The following is a 12,265-nucleotide window of genomic DNA, read 5'->3' on the forward strand; positions in this document are numbered from 1 at the left end:
AATATGAAGTTATTCTTGAGCCGTTTTACATTCTTTTTAGGAGAGGTACTGGTCTTTGAATTTATAGCATATATATCTGCTATCCCCAAAACTCGCACTTATCTTACTTACAAAATAAATTGTGCTTTGGGAAATGTGGCTACTCTGGATGGAAACATCCACATTTCCCGAAGCATAGCTAATTTATTTCGTTAAGTAAGATTAAGGCGAGTTTGGGGAGATAGCAGATATTTGGGATGTTCTGAAGGTCTACAACTGCCATGTCTTACCGCTTTTCAGGAAAGGTTGTGACAGTCTCATATGATGAGTGGGACAGAAAAATACAGAACAACTTTGAAAAGCTGTTCCATGTTTCCGAAGACCCTTCAGATCCTAACGAGAAGCATCCGAATCTGGTTCACAAGCGTGGCATCTACAAGGATAGCTATGGAGCGTCTAGTCCTTGGTGTGACTATCAGCTCAGACCTAATTTTGCCATAGCAATGGTCGTGGTAAGGGATGCGTTGCTTTCAAATTTCAAAAATGTTATGATAGCTTTACTAAAGGATATTTTTTCCTGTTTGGTTTTAAGCTCCACTTAACCATGAAAAGTTACTGCTTTCTGGATAATTTTACATAATTTCAGGGAATTAAGTATACATATCACCTCTAGTCTGTAACATTTAGTGTCAAAAATAGAAACCAATAGATGAGGAGAACAAAATGTTAACCAGTGTTTCTGCATACCGCAATACTTGGTACCTGTGCGGTATACCAGGCTGAATGGCTTGGGCTACTTAGGCCAGACCAGTGGCTACAGTTAGCCTCAGCCCTCACCCTTGCCTCCTAAAGGCTGCGGGTATTTGTATTCACAAGCTGGTGCCACAAGCAGCTCCCCAGAACACCAATCAGACAGTTTTGCACAGGCAGCTAATGTTCATGTCTGTCTCCTTTGTGTTTTTCTCTCATTAGTTCTATTTGGCTAAGAATGTTTTAAATTATTCATTTATTTTACTTATTTGGTATTACATGTTATTACTTATTATAAATTATTATAATAATTTATTTAATTTTATTGTTTTGTTAGTGGAGGGTGTTTTGCCTGCTTGTGTATCTCTGTACCTGTACATGCAGTACCCCCAGAGGCCAGAAGAGGGCACAAGATTCCCTGAGCCTGGAGTTACTGACTTTTGCGAGTCACCATGTGGGTGCTTGGAATCCAACCTGTGTCCTCTAGAAGGGCAGCCAGTGCTCTTAAACACTGAACTATCTCTCCAGCCACCTAGCTAAGAATTCTTGACTCTCTTTTGTTGTGAAATCTCAGTCTAAAAATAAACCCATAAGAGCTAGGAAAACTGTTTATCCATTCCTCCCTAGGTATTTGACTTTGCCAAAAAGATTTCTAAGCAGAGTATTACTAATTATAGTGGTATGAAAGTGCAAGCTTGCACAGAATAGCTTTGATTTGGTTCATTTTTCACTTCATTTCACTGTTAGAGTGAATGCAGGTTTTCTCCCCTTCCATGTATCACAAGAAAATACTTATACTGTTGGAGTACAACTTCCTCGAATTCATTCCAGCCAAGAAGAGGGGGAAAGGTTCAAGAACCTTTTGTTTTTTTCTTTTGGCCTTTGGTTTTTTAAGACAGGGTTTCTCTCTGTATCCCTGGCTGTCCTGGAACTCACTCTGGAGACCAGACTGTCCTCAAACTCACAGAGATCTGCTGCCTCTGCCTCCCAATTAAAGTCATGTGCCACCACTGTCTGGCAGTTCAAGTACTCTTAAAGGGTGCTTCTGCAAATCTAGAAATAGTGATGGGTGAGGTGAGCTCTGCCTTTATGGTAGCTAGGGTTATCTTTTGGCTCTGGTACTCCTTCTTGCCGTGTCCTGGGGAAATGGTCACTCTGAGCTTTCCCGACTTCTCTGGCTAAGAAAGGCAATTTGGATCCAACCTTGTAGGATTAGATTTGTCTGGTATCCATTCTCAAATTCTGATCCACACCATATTCTTACATTTTTTTCTTCCTTTTCAAAATTTGTAGTTAATTGGGTAAGAACTGAGTTTTCTGTGATATTAAAATGCTTGTTGCTTTTCTTTGCTTATTTTACCTTCATTAGGCCCCTGAGCTCTTTACTGCTGAAAAGGCTTGGAAAGCTCTGGAAATTGCAGAAAAAAAATTGCTTGGTCCCCTTGGCATGAAGACATTAGATCCAGAGTGAGTTGGAATATAAGTATTAAGAAGGCTGTTGATATTGCATTTAATCCACACAGATTAGTATTAGCCATTCTATACTTGTTTGCAAACAACTCCTTAAAAACCTCATTCAGACTTTTGGAAACATCTGACACTTGATTGTATGTGAGTGCTAAAGAAGCCTCTGGTTTCTCCTATCTTTGCTAGTTAGTTGCTGTTTGTCTCTTGTCAGTTTTAAAGCGTCTGAGGCTTCTGCTTTCTTACCTGTCCTTCCTTGGTTACCTTTTCCAGTCTCATGACTTAAGTACCATTTGTGTAGTGACAACTCCCACATTTGCCACTGCCCAGACCTTTCTTAAGTGCTCATCATTATTTTCCTGTTAATGCCCTGGCTGGGCTATGTCACACCTTCTCAGGGATGGACCCACACTGGGACATGCTCTTGAACACTTATGCCTCCACTCTCCTTTTGAGACAAGGTCTCTGTGACCTCACATTGGCCGTCCTCCCTCAGCCTCCAAAGCACTGGGGTTACAGGTGTGCACTGTCAGGCCTGGCAGAGATGGGTTTTTATGCTTCACTATTTGTGCATTTTCCTTTCTACCATACCTTCTTCTCAAGTTTGCAGTCTACTGTTAGAAATGTGTGCTACGGCTGCTGGTGGTAGAGCTCTTGCCTAACATGCCTAGAATCATGTGGTTGATCCTCAGAACAAAGAAGAAAAAGGAGAAGAGGAAGGGTTTTTCGGGTTTCTTGACCATTTTCTTGGGACAATTTTCCTTATGTTTAGTCATTGCCTTCTGGTCGAAGTCCATAATCCCAGGAACTCTATAGTCTCCATTTACATTTTGAAATGTAATTTTAGCAGAGTAGAAAAACTTGTATACCAGCTGGCCACACAGTGAGACCCTTTTTCAAACTCCTGTTCCTGAAAAACAAACAGAAAACCTGATAATAAGAACCAAAAGTTATGGTAAAAGCACATGTAGCCATTTTTAATCACTAAACAGGATTTTAAAAGCTATAATTTAATTAAATCTCAATATGCATAACTCATCTATTGGCAATGTTTGTAACACTGTTCAGTTTATAACTATGTTATAAATTCTATATACTGTAGCAATATGTATATTTGTTATTATGATCTGATGGTATGCTAATTTTAGTTTTAAAATAGCTTCATGGAGAAGTTTAGAATATAATCTTGCATGGACTAAGGATGTAACCAATCATGGGATGTCTGCCTAGAACAGATAAGGGCCTAGGTTTGATCAATAGGCACCACAAGGTAAATAATTTACATAAATAAATAAATGGCTTTCTGCTCTATAATCAGTGAAAACCATCCTTAATATTTACTGATTCAAATAACTGTATGGACATTTTAATTGCATATACATTTTTTTTTTAGGTTTTTGAGACAAGAGTTTCTTTGTGTAGCCCTGACTGTCCTGGAACATGCTCTGTAAACCAAGCTGGTCTCGAACTCACAGAGATCTGCCTGCCTCTGCTTCCCAAGTGCTGGGATTAAATGTGTACACCACCACTGCCCGGTGTTATACACTTATTAAAAGTCTAGTGAAATGGTTAAACTATAGACTAGCTCCCTGAAGATAAGCTACCTCAATATTTTTATTAATTTTTAAATTAGCATACAGAGTAATAGGTATCATTATGGCATTTCCCATACATATTTCTGTGAAGTCTCCTCCCCCATTTCCCTGGCCACCTGTTATTCTCCCTCCCTCTCATAGCCCTCTGGAGAGTGGCTCTCAGTCTTCCTTTTTCTTTCCTTTTTTTTCATACTCGCTCCTCTAGTATCATGACCTACACCTATATATAAATTAACATCTGGGCTCTAAATATTAAAGGAAGCATAAGTATACTTCCCTTTTTGTTAATCTTTCCTGAATATATTCTACAGTCCTCTGCACTCATGGTATGCTAAGTTTCTGTGTGTGATTCACTAATGCTGAGTGAGTGAGCGAGCGCTACAGAACCTTTTACTGACCTCAAACCCCAATCATTTTGCAGTGATATGGTTTACTGTGGAGTTTATGACAATGCCTTAGACAATGACAACTACAATCTCGCTAGAGGTTTCAATTACCACCAAGGACCTGTAAGAATTTCGTTTCTCTTTTCAGAATTTTCAATTTAAGTAGGTTTTGAAATGCATCTAGATATTCATAATCCTTTTTTCCCTTTATTTTGAAATCATATTTTAGGAGTGGCTATGGCCTATTGGGTATTTTCTTCGCGCAAAGTTGTATTTTTCCAAATTGATGGGCCCAGAGACTGCTGCGAAGACTGTATTTTTGGTTAAGAATGTCCTTTCCAGACATTATGTTCATCTCGAGAGGTGAGTTGCTGCATGACTAACGGCCAGTCAGTGTGTTAGAAATCCAGTAAACAAGGGTTCCTCCTCAGAACCCGTTTCTGCTTGCTGAGTGCATCTGCACCTTAATTCCACCATGTAATTTTTGCCTCCAGTAAGTACTTTGACTTTAACTTGAGGATCTTATAGTTTATGATCTGTGTTTGTAGAATATTCTTTAATTTTCATGATAACTGATAATTGTATTTGATTAGAATACATAAAAATAATTGAAGTATTCAGGTTGGGCCTTTTGAAGTGATTTACTTATCAAGTCATAGTTTTCTTTTTTTTTTTTTTTTTTTTTTTTTTTTTTTTTTTTTTTTTTGAGACAGGGTTTCTCTGTGGCTTTGGAGGCTGTCCTGGAACTAGCTCTTGTAGACCAGGCTGGTCTCGAACTCACAGAGATCCGCCTGCCTCTGCCTCCCGAGTGCTGGGATTAAAGGCGTGTGCCACCAACGCAAGTCATAGTTTTCATTTCATTAATTATCAGTTGGTCTCTTGACTGTTATTTCAAGTGGTATTTCTTATACTCTTTGCTCTAGTGATTCGTGATTAAACTGTCAGTGCTGTGTATTTCTCTAAGATGGTACAAACTCAAAGTCTACCTTCATTTCTCTACATCTATATCATGCCTAAGTGTGTCTCCTTCTGATTGCTTAGACTAAATGTGTAAGTGGCCTGTGCTGCCTCTGCCTCCTTACCTGAGCATCATGAAATGCACCAGCAATCTGTGTCATGATGCTGAGATCCATCACTAGTTGTGTAACCTCTGTACAGCCCTCTTCTCTCTTAACATGTATTTCCAAGCCAACCAGGGCTACACAAGAAAACCTAGCTCAAAAAAACAAAAACAACATAAATAATAACGGTGAAAGATTCATTTGTATTATTAAATCACAAAATAGAATATATCAAAGGATAATTTATATCCAAATTCTTTGTACATGTACCTTTAGAATACTGTTTTATTTTATAACAAATGACTGAATGATTGTGTCTATAGTAGAAGGCAAAAATCATCAGGACTTGCCTACTTCACTCATATGCATTAAATTATGCCTCATACAATGCTTTCCTTTTTTCCCAGATCTCCATGGAAAGGACTTCCAGAACTCACCAATGAGAATGGCCAGTATTGCCCTTTCAGCTGTGAGACACAAGCATGGTCAATGGCTGCTGTTCTTGAAACCATCTATGATTTATAAATGACTCATAGATATTTAGTAAGTGTGTGAGCACTTAGTATCATTGAATGCAAGGTCATAATGAAATATAAGCTTAACTAATTTTAAGAATCTCATTCATAACCAGGCAGTGGTGGCTCATACCTTTAATCCCAGCACTCAGGAGGTAGAGGCAGGCAGATCTCTGTGAGTTTGAGGCCAGCCTGGTCTACAGAGCGAGTAATAGGACAGCTAGGGCTACACAGAGAAACCCTGTCTTAAAAAAACAAAACCAAAACCAAACAAAAAATTAGTATTTTTCTTTTCTTCTTTTTGACTTTTTTTTTTTCTTAAAGAGTATCACGTGTGCCACCACACCCAGTGTGTGCAGTACTAGGGACAACACCCAAGGCCTTATGCTATGCTAGACAAACACTCTACCAAATGAGCTACATCCCCTGCCTAGTTTTTTTTACATTCTTTTGATTTGAATCAAAGAAAAATGATCATTTCCCACAGAAGGTTACTGCTGTTGTATTCAGAAAGAATTCTTCAAAGCTGAGTGAAGAAAAGAAAATGTGCTTCATCTTCAGTTTGTACAAGTGTGGAAGTAGACAAATAGAGAGGTGCCCTAAAATCCTGCTGTGTATTGGCGTACCCCCATAGACTGTGTGCCACTAATGTCCTACCGTTTGTTACAGCATTCTTAATGCACGTTACTAAATGCTCTATGAATGTAGAATAATACAAGTATTCACCTACATGTCAGTCGTGAATGCAGCACAGAGCTTCAAAATGTGCTTTACTTTTCCCTGATAAGTTGTATTTTTAATACAATAAATGCCAGCCATACTTAACATGACCAAAGATTAATTGGATAGCTGGGCGGTGGTGGCACACATCTCTAATCCCAGCACTTGGGAGGCAGAAGCAGGCGGATCTCTGTGAGTTCAAGACCAGCCTGGTCTACTAGAGCTAGTTCCAGGACAGCCTCCAAAGCCACAGAGAAACCCTGTCTCAAAAAAACAAAAACAAAACAAAACAAAAAACAAACAAAAAAGATTAATTGGATATATGAAACAGAGCATTAGGACGTAAAACAATTCTGTAAAATTAGTTATGACTAGTTACAGTTTTCCCTTTATGAGATAGTTTACATTTCCAAAATGGAAATTACTGGGCATATTTATGAGAATTTTGCAGGGGAAGGGAAGCCTAGAGATGAAGCTTGGTGGCAGAGTGCTTGCCTAGCATGTGTTAAAGCCCTGAGTTCTATCCCCAAAACCACCAAGAAAGAAGGCAGGGAGGTATGGAGGGGAGGAAGGGGCGAAGGAGGGAGGGAGGGTTTAAAATATAGCCATATTAGGTTATCTACAATAGGCTCGACCCACCTCAGAAAATGTTTAGGGTACAGTGCTCCTATTGAGGGTTATTAATGAAAGAACAGTACTGTATTTTGCATGGTCTATTTGAAAGTCTCAGAAGGTGTCCTCTACGTTATCCCCACCATAGGAATGCAAGTGATGCTTTTAGACTGTAAAAGGATAATTGCTGTTTGACTAGAGAGCACTTAGGTTCATTTTACATTTAACAAATGCTCTGTGCCTTGGTTTTTCACTTATCCAAATCAATCTTTCTCTACTACTTGAAAAGTAAACTACCAGTTTAACTAGTATGCCATGATACCTTGGCGAGTTTTCAGAGATGACTGAGGAGACATGAAGCCTGTTGTTTTGATGAGTGTCATCACCTGTGGTAATCATAACTACTGTGTCTTAAACTGCTCTGTCTAGTGAGCAAATGTTTATATGTCTGTGTGTCAAAATAAAAGTCTTTTCTAAAGGACTCCCTTTGCTTTCCTCATCATTTACCAATTCCTTTTCCCTGCCATCGGTGAGTGATTGACGCAGAGATGTGGATGCACAGAGATACTCAGGATGTGAGAGGAGCAGGGAAGAGGGAGATTTGGGGCGTTCAGAGATTATCTAAAGTAACCATGCCAAGATTAGGAGTGAAGTAAGCTTTGGATGTATCCCTAAGTCTCTTAGCAGCTGTATTCCTTTGCTAGATCTTGAATACATTTTTGTGATGTTTATTTACATTTTACCAACTCACAAATACAGTAGCAAATGGATGTGATGTGAACACTTCCTTTTTGAAAAACCCAAAGACATTTTTCACTTTCAGTTACATTAGTCAGTAATGTAAACACGTGGAATAGTATATAATAACCAGAGCTGATCCATCCTGGTTTTGCTTTGCTTAGTGTTGCTTCATTTTCCTAAACTACAGATTGTGTATTTTTATTTTTAGATTAAAGATGCTAACCTAAGAATCTATAATCTCCGAATGGTCCTAAATGGGTCAAACTTGCTACATTTACTTACTGAAACCCTCCATGACCCAGCATAGTGAATTCAGAGAATCACCATAGTTGGTTTTTGCCATTATTTCCTATTTCTGTCAAGCCCAGAAGATAAGTGAATTGTAAAGGGTGATGTTTCTCTGATTTCTTTCTCCACCAATGTGTCATTGGTATATAGTAGAGTTACAGATTAAACACCAAATAATCCAATTAAAAAGTGGGGTACAGAACTAAATAGATAATTCTCAATAGAGAAATCTAAAATGGCTGAAAGACACATAAGAAAGTGTTCAACATCCTTAGCCATCCGAGAAATGCAAATCAAAATAACTCTGAAATACCATCTTACTCCTGGTCAGAATGGCTAAAATCAAAAACACCAATGACAGTTTATGCTGGAGAAGATGTGGAGAAAGGGGAACACTTCTCTAATGCTGGTGGGAGTGCCAACTTGTACAGCCACTTTGGAAATCAGTATGGTGACTCCTCAAGAAAATGGGAATCAGTCTACCACAAGATCCAGCAATTCCACTCCTAGCATATACCCAAAAGAAGCACATTCATACAACAAGGACATCTGTTCAACGATGTTCATAGCAGCACTATTTGTAATAGCCAGAAACTGGAAGCAGCCTAGATGCCCCTCAACTGAAGAATGGATAGAGAAAATGTGGTACATTTACACAATGGAGTACTAATCAGCAGAAAAAAACAATGGAATCTTGAAATTTGCAGGAAAATGGATGGAATAGAAGAAACCATTCTGAGCAAGGTAATCCAATCACAAAAAGACAAACATGGTATGTGTTCACTCATATGTGGATTTTAGACATAGAGTAAAGGATTACCAGCCTACAATCCACACTGCCAGAGAACCTAATAAACAAGGTGGACCATAAGAGAAACAAACATAAGAGAAGGGGAGAGGGTCACGATCCCCTGAGCAAATTGAGAACATGGGAAGAGGGGGGAGGGAGCTCCGAGAATGAGAAGGGAAGAAGAGGAAGGATGCAGAGGTCATGAGAGAGCAGAAAGTTTGAGTCAGGTGAAGAATTCAGAAGAAAGGATATGTGATAGGTGTAGGGCTTTGGGGGGGTGGTAGGGGAGGACAGGAGGGAGAAAGGAACTGGGATTGTCATGTAAATCAATCTTGTTTCTAATTCAGATAAAAAATGATAAAAAATATATTTGGTTTTGTTAATTTGGGTGGGATGGATGTCTAACTTACAAAGCTTTTACATTTTCTTGAATCAGGTCTCATGTGGTCTCATCTCTCCCTTGCAAGTTTAGTGTCTCAGTAGTCATGAAGTTCACTTCTGTTTCCTCTTGGGCCTGTGTGTGTCCCGAAGCAGCATCTGGTACGGCTGCATCAGGTGCTTGCTGGAGTTACCTCCCTACATCTGTCTGTTTAACTGTCCTTGTCCATTCACCCCCAACCTATGTCCTCTCCTACCGCATTGTAGTGACTGAGCCCAGGCCTTGTGCTTGCTAGAAAGTGTGCTACCACTGAACTAACCTCTTCCCACCACCTTCTCTCACCAATCCCCTACTCTTTGTTTTCAAAACCTTGTTCTATACTTGTAGCTATTTGTTTTTCTCAAGTGTTTTTCCAGGTCCCCAAATTATTAGCGGTTTTTTAGTAAAATTGTATGCACGCTATAAATAATTTTGATAAGCATTAACATTTACATTAATCTTGTAACCTAAGGACTGAACCATCTATGCTGTTTTTCTCTTTAACTTCCTGGTTCTTCCTAGTGTTTATGCTAAAGAGATTTCTGTGATCAGTTTTGGTTCGTCTTAATGTTAAGCCAGTTAGTTGATCAGAAAAAGAAATTAAGATTCACCTGCCTCTGTGAGTTCAAGGCCAGCCTGATCTATGGCGTGAGTTAGAAAGAAAGAAAAGAAATTAAGTAAGATGCAACAAACATATATAAACTTCCTACTATATGACTGGCCATTTATATCACAGATATTACCCATCCTTTCTCAATGAGAATACTACCCTAAGTCACACAACTAAGGAATTATTGGGACAAAATCCAGTCCCTGATCTTCAAACCAGAAATACTCTTTCATAGATTCTTAAGATTGCAGTATCTTATGTGTGCCTTCAGGCTTCCTCCTACCGTGTGCTCAAAGGTCCAGCTGTGGCAGTTATCAGCTGCCCCTGATCATGGGAAGCATTAGGTCCTGTTCTGATGGAGTCTAAAGTTACACCACTGGGATAATTTTGCAAATAGAAGTATCATATCAAAGATGATGGAAAAGTCAGAGGCAACAAGAAACATATAGCTAAGAGATAGCACAGAGCTCAGAGTTGGCACTACAGAATTTAGCCAGTTAGATCCCATGCCAAGTGTGCTTCAGTCAGAAAAAAGCAAGTTCTGTCTGTGGAAGTTCACCAGCAAACATGGCACTTAATTCTGCAAATCTTCAGGTTAATCCATTTATGGCAGTTAGCATACTGTAAAAGTAGAGAACTGTCCTTTTATTGTTTTGGGACAAGGCTGAACTCTGAGCCCAGGATGGCCTCAATATGTAGCCCAATCTGGCCTCAAACCCATGACAATCCTCCTGCCTTAGCCTTCCGAGTGCGGGGGTTGTAGGCCTAAGGCACTATGCCCAAATGCTGCTAAGTGTTAATAGACGTAATGTGGGAAGGCATGCCCCAGAAATGATTGGTCTCCACCGGGTTTGAACATAGTTGATGTCAGCCTGTCTGATTCATCTTGGCTCCTTCACACAGGATGAGGTTACCTCAGTTCCTCCGCCCTGGCTGTGATAACAGAGGGAAGGACAGGTATCTGTTGAGGTTTGTGCTTTTCTCTCCTGATTTCTTCTTTGCTTCCCTGATTTCCCCTTTCTCCACTAACCCCCCCCCCTTCTCTCTAGCAGTATTTTCCCACTACAGGAACTGTTGACATGAACCCCAACACACGCGCACACACACCACATACAAGAAAGGAAAAACACCCCAAAATAAAACATGTATCTCAACAATAGATAATGCTGAAACTCTGACTCATGAAAAAAAATTAAGGCTTTTTTTTTTAAACCAGTGGGTTATTACATTTAGCAATAATGTATAGAGAATTTTTCTAAGCTTGTTTAGGTCTCTTTGTATAAAAATGCCTATTCAAAAGTACTTGAGAACTGAATCTTTGTCACAAAGATAAGACTCCAACCGCCTTCAAATTGTTTGCTCATGGAATAGGAAGCCGAGTAAACAGAAGGAAGGTACTTCCTCCTTGCAAAATGTTTACATTGGAGATGCTGAAAGGCTAGCTCTGTGTTCTCAGGACTGTAAAATGTATAAGCATTTTGATAGATCATACCAGAATAATCTCCTCCCTCTAGTTGAAAAGGAAAGAAATTGTTTACATTTTGTGACCAATCTTGAAATCACTCTGGTAGTCAGGGCATATGTGCTACAGAATTTTTCAAAAATACATGACTTGGACAAAGGATATAGCTCAGTGGTAGAGTATTGCCTCGCCTTTAAAGGCCTTTTAAAAAAAACTTTAAAAAATATGATTGTATTATATGTATAAGTGCTTTGCCTTCACTGGATGTCTGTGTACCAAGTGTATGTCTGGTTTTCACAGAGGCCAAAAGAAGGCACCAGATCCCCTGGATCTGGAGTTAGAGACAGTTGTGAGCTGCCATGTGGGTGCTGGAAATCGAACCCAGGTCCTCTGGAAGAGCAGCCAGTGTGCTTAACTGCAGAGCCATCTCTCCAGGCTTTACTTTCATTTTTTTAATTGTGTGTCTCTGAGTATGGACTTGTGCTCATAAATGCAATGCCTATTGGATCTCCTGGAGCTGGAGTTAGAGGTAGTTATAAACCACCCAACTTGGGTGCTGGGAACTGAACTCTGGACCTATGTAACAGCAGTAAGTACTCTTAACTGCTGAGCCAGTTCTCCAATCCCAAGGCCCTGTTTTTAATCCTTAGCACCACTGCCAAGAAAAGAAAAAAAAGAGGTATGAATATACTACTGATTTTAGGAAGAAAGGTCTCTAAGTATGGTCCTTTTCTCCTGGAATAATTATGATATCAAGCTTTATCAAAAAAGATATAAAATAATTACCTTCACATCAATTCCTACTTAACGTTAAGAGATGTCTTAGTCAGGGTTTCTATTGCTGTAAAGAGACATATGAACACAGTCACTCTTA

General features: G+C 39.3%; 1 protein-coding gene across 2 annotated transcripts in view; it reads left to right on the plus strand.

The window, feature by feature from the left end:
- The window catches only part of Agl (amylo-alpha-1, 6-glucosidase, 4-alpha-glucanotransferase), a 59,382-nt gene extending 51,819 nt beyond the window's left edge, over positions 1-7,563 (plus strand). Inside the window, exons 30-34 of one of the 2 annotated variants that reach the window (XM_027395592.2) lie at positions 280-491; positions 2,099-2,196; positions 4,210-4,297; positions 4,404-4,537; positions 5,643-5,760. In XM_027395592.2, coding sequence (XP_027251393.1) covers positions 280-491; positions 2,099-2,196; positions 4,210-4,297; positions 4,404-4,537; positions 5,643-5,760 — 650 coding nt within the window. Of the gene's footprint in view, positions 1-279; positions 492-2,098; positions 2,197-4,209; positions 4,298-4,403; positions 4,538-5,642 lie in introns of both variants that reach the window. The other variant, XM_027395594.2, reaches the window with a different exon arrangement.
- Positions 7,564-12,265: the final 4,702 nt, after the last annotated feature.

The sequence above is a fragment of the Cricetulus griseus genome (genome assembly GCF_003668045.3).
Source record: "Cricetulus griseus strain 17A/GY chromosome 1 unlocalized genomic scaffold, alternate assembly CriGri-PICRH-1.0 chr1_0, whole genome shotgun sequence".
Classification (NCBI taxonomy): domain Eukaryota; kingdom Metazoa; phylum Chordata; class Mammalia; order Rodentia; family Cricetidae; genus Cricetulus; species Cricetulus griseus.